Below are 12,502 nucleotides of genomic sequence, written 5' to 3'. Positions count from 1 at the left end.
TGTGTGTGTGTGTGTGTGTGTGTGTGTGTGTGTGTGTGTGTGTGTGTGTGTGTGTAAAGAAAACTGTAAGTTTCTTCTTATACGTGCAGTAACAACATTCTTTTCTCCATACATTCAGACACGGCTGTAGGATTCACTGAGAGCAGTTACATCCAGTACAGACTAAAGGAGAGCACAATGAATGACTTTACAGTTCACTTCCATTTAAAGACTCATCAGTTGCAAGCTGTACTCTTCTTCCTGAATGGAACACATTCTGCACTATTACAGGTAGGCCAGAATAAGATGAACAAGTTATATGAATTGCAAATACAGAAAGCCAACAAAATATGTACCAGCTGTGACAGAGAAAAAATGGCATATGTTGCTGTCTGCACTGGAATACCTCTTGAAAAATTGTTGTATTACTTAAAGTGTAAGTCATATGAAATGCTTGATGTTTTCATTGACTCAGCAGTAACACTCTCTCCTTTAGTACTGAAAGATGAGAAGGTTGTGGATTTTGTTCCCACACTAGGTAGCTGATTCATTTTCCAGTAATGACTCAACAGTGCAGCAGGGGAAGGGGGGGTGCTTCTCTCCTGAGTGTGTCCTCCTTCAGCTGAGATATTAAACTGAGGCATTATTTCCCTGTGTTAGTGGTAGCTCAGACGGATGGATAGAAAAGATTCCATGGTACTTATCAAAAAGAGGACAAGTTACCTGGTGCCTTGGCCAGATATCCCCAAGTTAGAATGAATTCCACCTCTGGTCTCCCTTGGAAAGAAGCCATCAGCTAGTGGGACTAACCAGGTCAACAAAGTATAGCTAACTAAATAAATAAAAATAAAGTAAACAGAGTCAGTTGAGTAATATTGCTGATAGTATGCACTGTCTGGAAGGGGGATTTGGACAGTTTAAGATTTATGGGCTCATACTACCCACCAAATACACTATTATGTGCATTTGTGGTTAGATTCACAGACAGGCCTGGTCATGAGCAACCTATTAGAGTGATCATGGAAAATGAGATTCAGAGATAAATTAGCAGCAATAAAGAAAGACCTTATTGTCTGCTAATCTGCATATCTCTAAATCACTTGGTGATTAATGCAAGTGATAATCAGTACCTTCCTGTGGTAATCACTGCTGGTGGCCTATGTAATACTTTGGGACACTGGACACTGGACTTCTACATTCTCACCTCCATATGAATACATTCAAACACACAGACACAAACAAACACTGTCATAACTATTACCTGACCCTTACTTTACAGAATGCCCCTGCTGTAGTCTCTTATTTTTCCCTGCCCCTCATAAATCACAAATGATTACAGTCAGTCAGTAATGCCAGACATTGGAGTTTCATATTTCTTTTCATTCCGAAACTGCACCACGATGTAAAACTTGTTGCTCTGTGCTCTGTGATTGATTGATTGATTGATTGACATTTATTTACCAGGAAGGTCTGATTGGATAATGTTATCCATTTTCAGCACTGGTGTGTGGTTGAAAAGCTCCACAAATATAAGAAACAGGAGGTAGCTATACATAGGTAAAAACTGACATCATATTGCAATATACTGTAAATACATAGATTAATACAAATATTAATACACATGTGACTTGTAAAATAATACAGATATTCCATCATTAAAACAAGACATGTTATAACTACATCCCTTATGAATGTTTAGGTTTGGCATGGCAGTTAAAGTCTTCACCTTATAAATACAAGGTACAGGGTTTAATTCTGACCTCAAGTTATTGGCTAAGCTTAAAGTAGCCCATCAGGGCTGTTAGCTTAGTATGAACCTTTGGAATGTGAGAATTTATTACTCACTCATAAAGCAAATGTCAAAGTGTATCATTCAAACAGGGGATAAGAAGAAGGGGAGAGAGTAAGAAATAAATATTTATTAGAGATGAAAAGTGGAGTAAGTATGGGGAAAAGAGAAAATAAAGATTTAAAGTCAAGATTAAGAATTAGGACTATAACAGTAAAAGTAAGAGATATCAAACAAGGAAAGGGAGTGATAGGGTGTATATAGCTATTAGAGGAGAAGGAGCTGAAATTATTAGCCAGGAGGGAAGCATATGCAAAGCCAGCATTGTGAGAGGAATTCTTTTAGTTACAGCTTAAAAAAAATGATTGTTATGTTTTGCTTTGATTGGTGCAGGGATTGTATTACAGACATTTGCTACACGTGTGACTAAAGACTGATCACAATTTTTGTAACACTTATAGATGTCAAGTCAACTTTTGACAGAAGCTCGATGGTGGGAGAATTGTACTGATAGCTGGGCAAGAAGTGGGATTATATATAATTTTATGTGTAAAGAAAAGATGAGTATAATAAAGCTAGTGGGATAATTCTAGCCAAATCTGAGTTTAGGTAGTATAGAAGACTAGACCTCAGTGTTAATGAGCTGCTTTATGTACCAGGGGTACAGGGTTCCAAGCATTTTCCCTATTTTCTATTATCTTTTTAAGTGACTTAGGGTATTAATTCAAGTCCCTGTTGTCTTCTTCCGGTTAGGGGTCGCCACAGCGGCTCACCTGTCCGCTCATGATTGGCAGTGGAGTTTTTAATGGTGTTGAGTTGCTAGCCCGGCACCCAACCTTCCACTGAAGGCACACACGCACACACACACTAACACCTAGGGCCAATTTGGAGTATCCAATCCACCTACAGCATGTCTTTGGGATGTGGGAGGAAACTGGAGCAAACCCACATGACCACAAGGAAGACATGCAGACTCCACACAGGAGCCACCCCAGCCGAGGATCGAACTGGAGAACCTCTTGCTGTGAGGCAGCAATGCTAACAGCTGCACCACCGCGGCCGCCCTCTAAAGTCCCTGTTGTCTTGTGTATCCTATATATCTAACCTTCTACAAAATCTGCATTTCTATTAACTTTTTAAGTGAGTTATGGTAATAATTTAAAATCTTGTTATCTAGTGTTCCCCCACCCCGTGTACATCTATCATACTGCAAAACTTGTTCTATTAACTTTTTAGGATAGTTATGGTAATAAACTAAAACACTGCTGTCCAGTGTTCCATCAATTCCTATATGTCTATCATGCTGCATTTTTTTCTATTAGCTTTTTAAGTGAGTTATAACAATTTAAATCCCTGAAGTCTAGTGTCTAATGTTCTACCCCCTACATTACCACCACAGGTATTCAACAGTTTGCTTGTTAGTCTAGGGGAGTTTAGATGTTTGGCAGCCCCCCTCAAACACACAGTGCCCCCAGTCATACTTATGGACACACACCCCATACCTACTCTACCTATCCCCAAAGTAACCCCACTACTGCGACTACACAGGCAGACATACAGTCACACACACACACACACACACACACACACACACACACACACACACACACACACACACACACACACACACACAGTGTATTGATCCTTATGATGTGGCTATCTACCAATAAAAATGTATTATTTCTGCTTCAGGGTATGTTTGCCAGAATGCTGAGTATTAGTAGACTCAAGATTCAGATGGTTTTTAATTGGTTATTTTTAGTTTAATTATCGAAAAATGGATGTATGGATTAGATCTGAAGAAGGGTTGTAAGAACCCGAAAGTGCTTATGTTATTTTATGCCTTTGATATTTTTCTAGTGCTTCTATATAGTCCTTTTATTGATTAAAGTAGATGTTTACAATGTTGAGCCTGATTACCACAGTGGTTTATTTTGTATATGTGTATATATATATATATATATATATATATATATATATATATATATATATATATATATATATATATAAGTATAGATTAATGTAGACACACACATATTTATAAATATGTAAAGACACACACATATGGAAACATGATTATAGTTGGAAATCCAAACTGTGAAACACATAAAGAAGCAATCAAAACAAACAAAAAAAAAAACAGTCATAAGCATAGCTTATTACAAAAGGAAAGATAGCATGTATATTTTAGTAAATTCAAAGTGACCTCTCCTATAGTACCATAATCATATACACAAGTACACCAGACCATACCTATCAACGCAAACATCCATTTAAGCTACTTAAAACGCAATCATACACACATGCAAACAAAAAAAAAAAAAACTTGGTCAGCATTTTATGAGGTGGCTTCATCCCCTTCTGATGTGGAGCTTCCTCCCCTGAACAGTTTCAGTAACTGCATGGTTGCACAACTACACGCATAACCCAAAACAAGGTTATAGATGAATACATGTGAGTCAACTGTAGTATAATTCAACATACTCTGATTTTACCAGGTACTGACAGTTCTCTAGTCCTTCAATAAAATGTGCAATTGTTATACTAAGCTTCTACAATAAATGTACACGAGTGTGTGTGTGTGTGTGTGTGTGTGTGTGTGTGTGTGTGTGTGTGTGTGTGTGTGTGCGCATATGTATATATATATATATATATATATATATATATATATATATATATATATATATATATATATATATATATATATATATATATATATATAGAGAGAGAGAGAGAGAGATAGAATGGGTTTGTATATGTATGCACATATGGTTGCAGAATGTAAGAGTGAATGTCATTGCTCGTTGTTTCCTTGCTTTTCAGCTGCTGTCTGCTTTGCATGTGAGGTTTGGAAATTTGCCCTTTCCCCACTGTTGTCTGATCTCAGGTTGATGTATATAATTTGTAAGGGGTGCAGGGGGCTTGCCTCTTAAAAACAATAATGTAGAGCATTCATTGTTTGATGGAATAATTGTATCTATTTGTCTATCTGTCTATAGAGATGGATAGATAAATACATAGATATAGATATAGATATACATAAGTAGATGTATAGATAGAGACATATGTTCATCTATCGAGATATATATATATATATATCATGAATGTACTTCAGAATATCAAAGTACAAGAACACAGAAAGAAAAAATAAGAATTATGTTAGTTATATATATTGAACAAAAAGCATTTGATGAGAGTTGTAGAGGATTCTTGAAGTAATGTAATGATAGTGGATTTTCAAGCTTCATTGTCCTTACCTCTCTATTTTTATGAATGTACTTGAATGCCACAAAGCTGTGTTGTGTAATGCAAAGTCATCAGGATCCTCTAAATTGTTCCACTTTTTCACTGTTTACATCATTTGATCGCGTTGCCAAAACCACAATGAGATGTGTTTTTCAATGTCTTCCTTGTGAAATTGCAAAGGACTGAATGAATATATTAGTAAGTTAACCGATGGCTTGAATTAAATGTAATCATCCTTAAAAGAGCATTTGAGTGATTTGAATAATTAGTATCAGATAACCGTTGTCATCTGTATTAATGGTGTTCTATCACAGGATTTGCTTACTATAAAAACTCTTCACAGTAGAGTTTTGTGATATTAAATATTGGTCTTCTTTTTTCCTTTCATCAGATAACAAATGGAGAGTTGAGTTTTCAATATAACTGTGGTGGTAAGGACAGCGGTGTTTTTTCCTTGAAGAATTTTACCGTAAGCAATGGGCAATGGCATACAGTTCAGTTGCAAATCAAAGAATATTTTGTCCACCTTCTTTTGGACCACAGATACAATTCGTCGACTACACTATCTGCAGTCTGTGAAATACCTCAATCTAAAGAGTCGGTGTTCTTCGGTGGCATTGTGCATGGCAATAATAAGCACAGATGGGTCAATAAAGGGTTTAAGGGATGCCTGGATTCTCTTGTGCTAAATGGGAAGCAGTTAAGAATGAAAGCCCTGCTGGATGAACAGATCATAGGAAAAACAGAAGAAGTCGGTTTGCAACAATGTTGTGCAGTTACAAGTGGTTGTGTCTCAGATCCATGTATGAATGGAGGCCAATGTAAAGAACACCTGAATGGAGGTAAATAATTTCATTTTCTACAAAAATGTCAAAGGTACATAGCTCCCCAGAACACAAATACTTATTCCATAGTAAAATAAAAATTGTTTGTCTGCATCTATTTTTTTATTCATTTAACCAACTGACCAGTGTGTCTATAGCAGAAAAAGCATTTTCATTAATTTTTGTGCAGCCACCATTTAAAATTATTTGCTTCCAACATTTGAAACGTAAGTTAAAAAAAAAAGTGTTAACTGGGTAAGCCCACTGCAGGACATGGTCTCTCTTCCGGGGAAAGCAAGGAGCAGTCTGGTTAAATTATTTGGTCAGTCACAGAACAGATAAATGCTGGCTGTGGGACTCAAAACTGATAAGTGCTGTAGAGCCCACATGTAGCAGAAGACAATCTTAAACGTCTTCACCAAACTGCCAAATGGTTATCAAAATATCATTGGTTATGTTTATCAAAGCAAAATGCAATGTTAGTGCCACTAATGAATTCTCTTGTACACACTAGAATGTTAGTGCCACTAATGAATTCTCTTGTACAAACTAGAATGTTAGTGCCACTAATGAACTCTCTTGTACAAACTAGAATGTTAGTGCCACTAATTAATTCTCTTGTACAAACTAGTATCATGTTTTGTAAGAGCTGCATACTTTTTTAACATTTATTTGATCTAGATAGTCCAGTTCTGTTGAAGGGCTTTATCTAGGCCCTTCTTCCCCACATCATATCCCTCCCCATCCCCTAATTTTTGGAAGAGAATTGAAAAATTTCCCAACCATTAACTGTCATCTGTGACAGCCTCCAGTGTTTGGACTTTTCTTTCTTTCTACAGTTTAGTAAACATGACAGTCTTTGTTATCAGTAGCTTTTCACTTAGATATGTCTGATTGCAGTTACAGAATGAATTCTGTCAAGCCCAGCCTGCTGCTCTTTAGTTTAAATTTCTGTCAGTCTGTCTGTCTTTTATAAATGTTGTAAAAATACTATTTCTGCTGGTGTTTTTTACCTCCTGATCCTTTCTACTCTGCCTGTAACCGTTTTCTTTATATTTTATTAATCCTCATTGTTTTCTGTGTGCTTACTTTGTTCAGTAATGTAGCCGTAGTAGTATATTTGTCATTTAGGCTAAGTCTTTGTCTTTTTTTTTCAGTTTTAGCCTTTACCATCATGTTCACATTATTTGCTTCATTCATTAATATTTTTAAATCAGGCATGGCTGTGCATACTGTGTGTTTAGTGTTTTTTCACAGCTCACCAGTGGTACTGTCTCTTGAATTTTTCTACATTTATTTCCCGTAAGAGGTTTTTTCTTGTAAGTTTAATTTCCCCTTGGTTTATCCAGCATTCTTCATACTTGGTTGCAAGTACTCTTCCATTTTAAAAAAAAGCCATCCCCTATAAAGTCTTGGTCCCCTACTCTGAGTGACAACATTGTGTATTTACTGTAATTCATCATGTTTATTGGTCACTTGTCCAGGTACAAGCACACAGACAGATGTTCTATGTGCATTTGTAAGTAGTAGGTCCAAGCCTGCTTCATTTCGTGTGGATCCTTAGGCAATTTGGTATGGTTGTACTTCCACAAGGTAGAATAATACATCTGCTCTGGATTCTGTACCTTTTTTGGCACAGTAGGGTCTCTAAACTAAAATCATGGCAAAAGGAGAACAAAACATTTTGTCTGGTGGCAAATTCCTAAACTGACTGTCTATACAGGGACTTGTAGGAATAGTTTAAAGTGAAAGTATTAAAATGTGAGCTCACCTTCCCAAATGGATTTCTTCCACAATTATTATTTCTATTTTAACATCACCCAGACTGTGCCTCTGATACAGCAGGTTATCTTCTTTCCATGTCAGAAGTTGATGGTAAGTTGTATCTGCATGCTTCACTGAGTTAATAGAATATCACAATGGGAAAAGTGCCTCTTGCAGTCACTGGCCCCCTCTCTGTTAATGTGGGGGTGCTAATTTGTAGTGAGCTGATATTATTCATAAGGCATACTGAGCTGCCTATAAGCAACTGATGTTCTTTGTATTTCACTGTTGCAGTCATCACATTTGGGTTATCCCTACCAGGTTAGCCTTCAGTCGGCCCAAATACCAGAGGCTTTGTATTTCTGCGTCAGTTGCCGTCACTACAGGACTGATGTCAGGTCATCAGTAGTATAAAGTGTGACAGCCAATGCCATTATATCAGTCTTTCTTGCCAAGGAGCCCGAAGCAGAAGCAGTTCGCACGAGTGCTGGTCGGCAACTACCTGAGTTTTTCATTTTCTGAATTGAAGTTGAAGTCTTTTAAAGCTAAGTACCCCATTGGGGATCCTTTTTTCTTGCTCTAACCGATGTCAGAAAAAGTTAACAATTGTCTCGCCTGTGGAAAGCAAATACCACACTGAGACTTTCATTCTTACTGCGTCACTTGCTTAGGCTGAGACCATGACGTCCCCTGCTGTAGTTTTTGTGCTCTGTTCAATGCCAGAACTATATGTTGTCAGGCCCTTATTGTAGCTAGATATTTTTGCTCTCAGTCCTCAAATTCTAATATGACTTCGGTAAGCCATCCGACAGCAGATCTTTCAAAAAAACGTAAGGATAAAGACAGAGACAGACCACACAGGTCCAAACCTACCGACGATGCTTCCGTTAAGCTAGTTGTCAGTTCTGCGGTCCTCAGTGAGGAGCTTTTGCAGCCCCTGATGCCCACTTCTGTGGATTCGCAAGCCACTACCGAGACCCTTTCGGAGTCCGGTATACCACAAGACTCTTCATTGAGTAAGGATCCTGTGGATGTCTCTACCGTGGCTGCGTCCAGAGCCGCTGAGCAGGCACCAGCTTCCAAGGAAGTACTTCACACTACTGTTTCTCGACACAGATCGATGACTTCTTTCATGTTTACCTTTTTTTCGAAAACTACCAAGTTTCTAAGGCCCAGGGTACAAACCACACCCAAGAAACCGACGTCCCAATCTCAGGCACCTGCTTCCTTGCCTCAGTCTCAAATGCTTAAAATGGCAGAAGACCTTATAATGCTGATCAGGGGAAGCCATGCTACCCCTTCCAAAAGAAAAAGAGAATTATCCCCAGTAGTTTTATCTGATCAGGAGTTCGATGACTCTGATGCATCTGAATATGAAGACATGCAACCCCTCTCTGCTTATGAGGATGCTTATGAGGATTCTGATGCAGAGGAATCCATTCCTTCAGCCTCTCCACCTGAGGACATTCCTTTGGGGAAACCCTACATACTTTAAGAGAACATTTCCAATGGGAATGTCAGGACTACCCTCAGTCTAAAGAGACTCATGGAATTCTTAGATCTTCCACAGCACAGAACTTTGGCCATTCCTCCTGTCCTGGATGTTGTGGATGATGTTTTCATGGAATCTAGTTTGATTCCTGACTCCCTCCCTCCCACTCCCAGGAAACCGGACAGGTACTAAAGAGTCCCTGGCTCTCACAAATTTCTTTTCAAAAATCCTACTGCTGACCCTGAGGTTATTTCTCAAGGGCCTAAAGGAATTAAACCAACTTCTGCTAAGAATCCCACCCCCCTCAGATAGAGATTCCTGAGCCTTAGACAGGTTGGGTTAAAAAGGATATACACCTCTGCTACTCTTGCTATTGGAGCACTAAAGTGTCAGTTCCATATGCTAAAATTTCAGCAACATACCATGGAACTCCTCAAACAAAAAATGTTAACTTTTCCTGCTTGTGCAGAAAATAAAGAATTACAAGAGTTAATGCATTTTGCAAGTCAAGTAACTAAGCACACCTTACAATATGGTTTTGACACCCTAGAAGCATCTTGCATGGCAGCAGTCACTGGTTCTGTACTTAGAAGGCATGCTTGGCTTAAGGAACAGCCCTTGCCAGACCATGTCAAATCCAAATTATTGGACGTACCCTTGCACAAAGACGTTATTTGGCACCAAGGCAGAGGAGGTCTAAAAAAGATGGAAGTAAAAGCTAAATCTATGAATACAGTTAAGGACTTCCTGCAGGTCCAGCCACCCAGGTTCAGTAGGCATTGCCCCTCCAAGCACTGGTCCTTTCCTGCCCCCTCCAGGTCAGCACAGCCCAGACCCCGGGGAAACAGGCCCCCTGGACAGCAGCCCCAGGGAATGCAGAGAGCTAAGCAATGGAGTTCCTCCTCTTCAAAACCAGGGAGTGCTAAGCCACCCCCTCATGGTAAGAACTCACAATGACTTTTCACTTCCACCCCCTCCCTCTGCCCACCTGCACTGGCCTCTAGCAAGCACCTGGGTCACCATTACCAAAGACTGCTGGGTCCTCAACATAGTGTCCCAGGGATACAGATTTTATTGTCACACTCTACCAACCTCAAATGGATTCCCGGATCTCCCACCAAACCAGTGGGCAGAGGCCAAAAAGTAAGTCCTTTCCCTGCTCTCCATGAGGGCAATACAGCCTGTACCTGCAGAACAGATAGGCCAAGGTTTCTATTCCAGACGCTTCCTGGTACCCAGAAAAGAGGGCACCTTGCACCCTATCCTCTATCAATCCATTCTAAACACATTTCTGGTTATACCAAAATTCAAAATGCTCACCCTCCAGCATACTACCTATGCTCTCCAAAGATGCTCAGTTAGCCACCCTAGACCGAAAAGAGGCCTACCTACACATCCCAATCAGGGAATCATGCAGGAAATATCTACATTTCAGAGCAGGATCACTGCACTTTCAATTCTCTGTGCTTCCCTTTGGCTTACCCACTGCTCCAAGAGTTTTCACAGAATGTCTGTCTCCCGCCATTGCTTTTTGCAGGCAAAGAAAAATTTAAATTTACCCCTACTTAGACGACTGCCTAATTCAGGCAGACAGTCAGGAAAAGCTGCTCAAGCACCTGAGTTTTGTAGAGGACCTACCGACCTCCCTGGGGTACACTGTCAATGAAAAGAAATCCAAACTAGTACCCACCCAAAAAATTGTATTCCAGGGAGCAAGCCTGGACACAGCATCCTAGATGGCTTTCCTAAAGAAAAGCAAACCTACCTGACATCCTATTTCTCTCAACTAGCCATCAGACCCGTTATCCGCAAGGAAATTCCTGCAAGCTCTGAGGTACATGGCTTCTTGCATTCTATTCATTCCATATGCCAGACTGCATATGAGGAAGTGGTACCTAAAAAGCCTTTGGTGTCAACACTCTCAAGATCTGGAAACTCTTATACCAATGATACCTTGTCTAAGAAAAGATTTTCTTTGGTGGGCAGCAGCCTGCTACCACAACAAGGGACTACCCTTCTCACAACCCCTCACCACCCAGACCCTCACCACAGATGCATCAGACTATGCCCGGGGTGCACACCTGGACGACAGGTTCATACAGGACCAATGCAGCCCACATCAAATTCATCTGCACATCAACCAAAAAGAGATGTTAGCTGTCCAGCATGCACTGATAGCTTTCAGACCCCTACTTTCTCCGGGGGCTCTACTGATCAAAACAGACAACACCACTGTGATGTGGTATATCAAGAAGCAGGGAGGGACTCACTCATACCCTCTGTGCATGCTCGCCATGACCCTTTGGCACATGGCCTCAGCCATGCAACTACACCTGTTAGCACAATTCCTGCCAGGCTCTCTAAAATCTCTGGCAGACAACTTCAGCAGAAATCTTATGGACCCACACGAGTGGCAGCTATACCAATGAACCTTCACCTTGTAACTCAGAAATGGGGCACCCAGAAGGTCGACCTCTTTGCTTCCCACTCCAACCATAAGCTCAGCATGTACTGCACAAGGGAACCTTACTGCAAAGCCTGGAAAGTGGATGCCCTATCCTTTCAGTGAACCAACCTCTCGGTCTATGCATTTCCCCCACTACCACTCATTACAAGGATACTGCTCAAAATAAGGGAGGAAAAACCCAGGACAATCCCGATTGTCCCAGATTGGTCACACCAGCACTGGTACCCACTGCTGCACAGCCTGTCACCTCTGCCTCCATGGCATCTCCCTCAGATCCCAACACTCCTGACCCAAAGGGAAGGAGAATTCATGCATCCACAATTGCAGACCCTCAGTCTGGCAGCGTGCCTTATTCTCTGACCACTGCACAAGCTGCCAGTCTCAGCAAACAAGTTCTAGATGTTATACATGAGGCCAGATGCCCTAGCACTAGAAAGTCTTATGCTGACAAATGGAAAAGGTTTTGCATCTGGATCCAGGCTAAGGGAGCTGGCACGGAGCAGCCCTCCCTACCTCTCATCCTGGAGTACCTTGCTGACCTACTACACAAGGGTCTATCCTTTTTTTCTATTAAAATTCATGCCTCTGCTATCTCTGCTCATTTTAGCACAGCCACCTCTTTTCTCACACCCTCTCATCAACAGTTCCTAAGAGGGGCTAACAACTTAAGGCCAACCAGAAGAGCACCTACCCCAGCTTGGGACCTAAATTTTGTGTCAGAAAAGCTCACCCTGTCACCCTTTGAACCAGCAGCTTCAGCAGAGTTAAAGTTTCTCTCATGGAAGACAGCTTTGCTTCTGGCCATCACTTCAGCAAGAAGAGTGTCCGAGCTACAAGCACTAATGGCTGTAGAGCCCTTCATCATTTTCCCTGCTGACAGGGTCTCCCTCAGGACTAACCCATCCTTCATGCCAAAAGTGGTGTCCAGTGTGGCTCTCAAT

General features: G+C 40.5%; 1 protein-coding gene across 1 annotated transcript in view; it reads left to right on the top strand.

Annotated features, from left to right (window-relative positions):
• Positions 1-12,502, top strand: part of FAT2 (FAT atypical cadherin 2) — a 1,015,713-nt gene that overhangs the window by 952,374 nt on the left and 50,837 nt on the right. Inside the window, exons 21-22 of the mRNA XM_044069413.1 lie at positions 119-270; positions 5,406-5,856. Coding sequence (XP_043925348.1) covers positions 119-270; positions 5,406-5,856 — 603 coding nt within the window. The remainder of the gene's footprint in view (positions 1-118; positions 271-5,405; positions 5,857-12,502) is intronic.

This window comes from Protopterus annectens, chromosome 4.part0 (genome assembly GCF_019279795.1).
Source record: "Protopterus annectens isolate FY-2018-M chromosome 4.part0, PAN1.0, whole genome shotgun sequence".
NCBI lineage: Eukaryota > Metazoa > Chordata > Ceratodontiformes > Protopteridae > Protopterus > Protopterus annectens.
The sequence above is the reverse complement of the archived record's forward strand: the minus strand, read 5'-3'. Positions and strand labels throughout refer to the sequence as shown.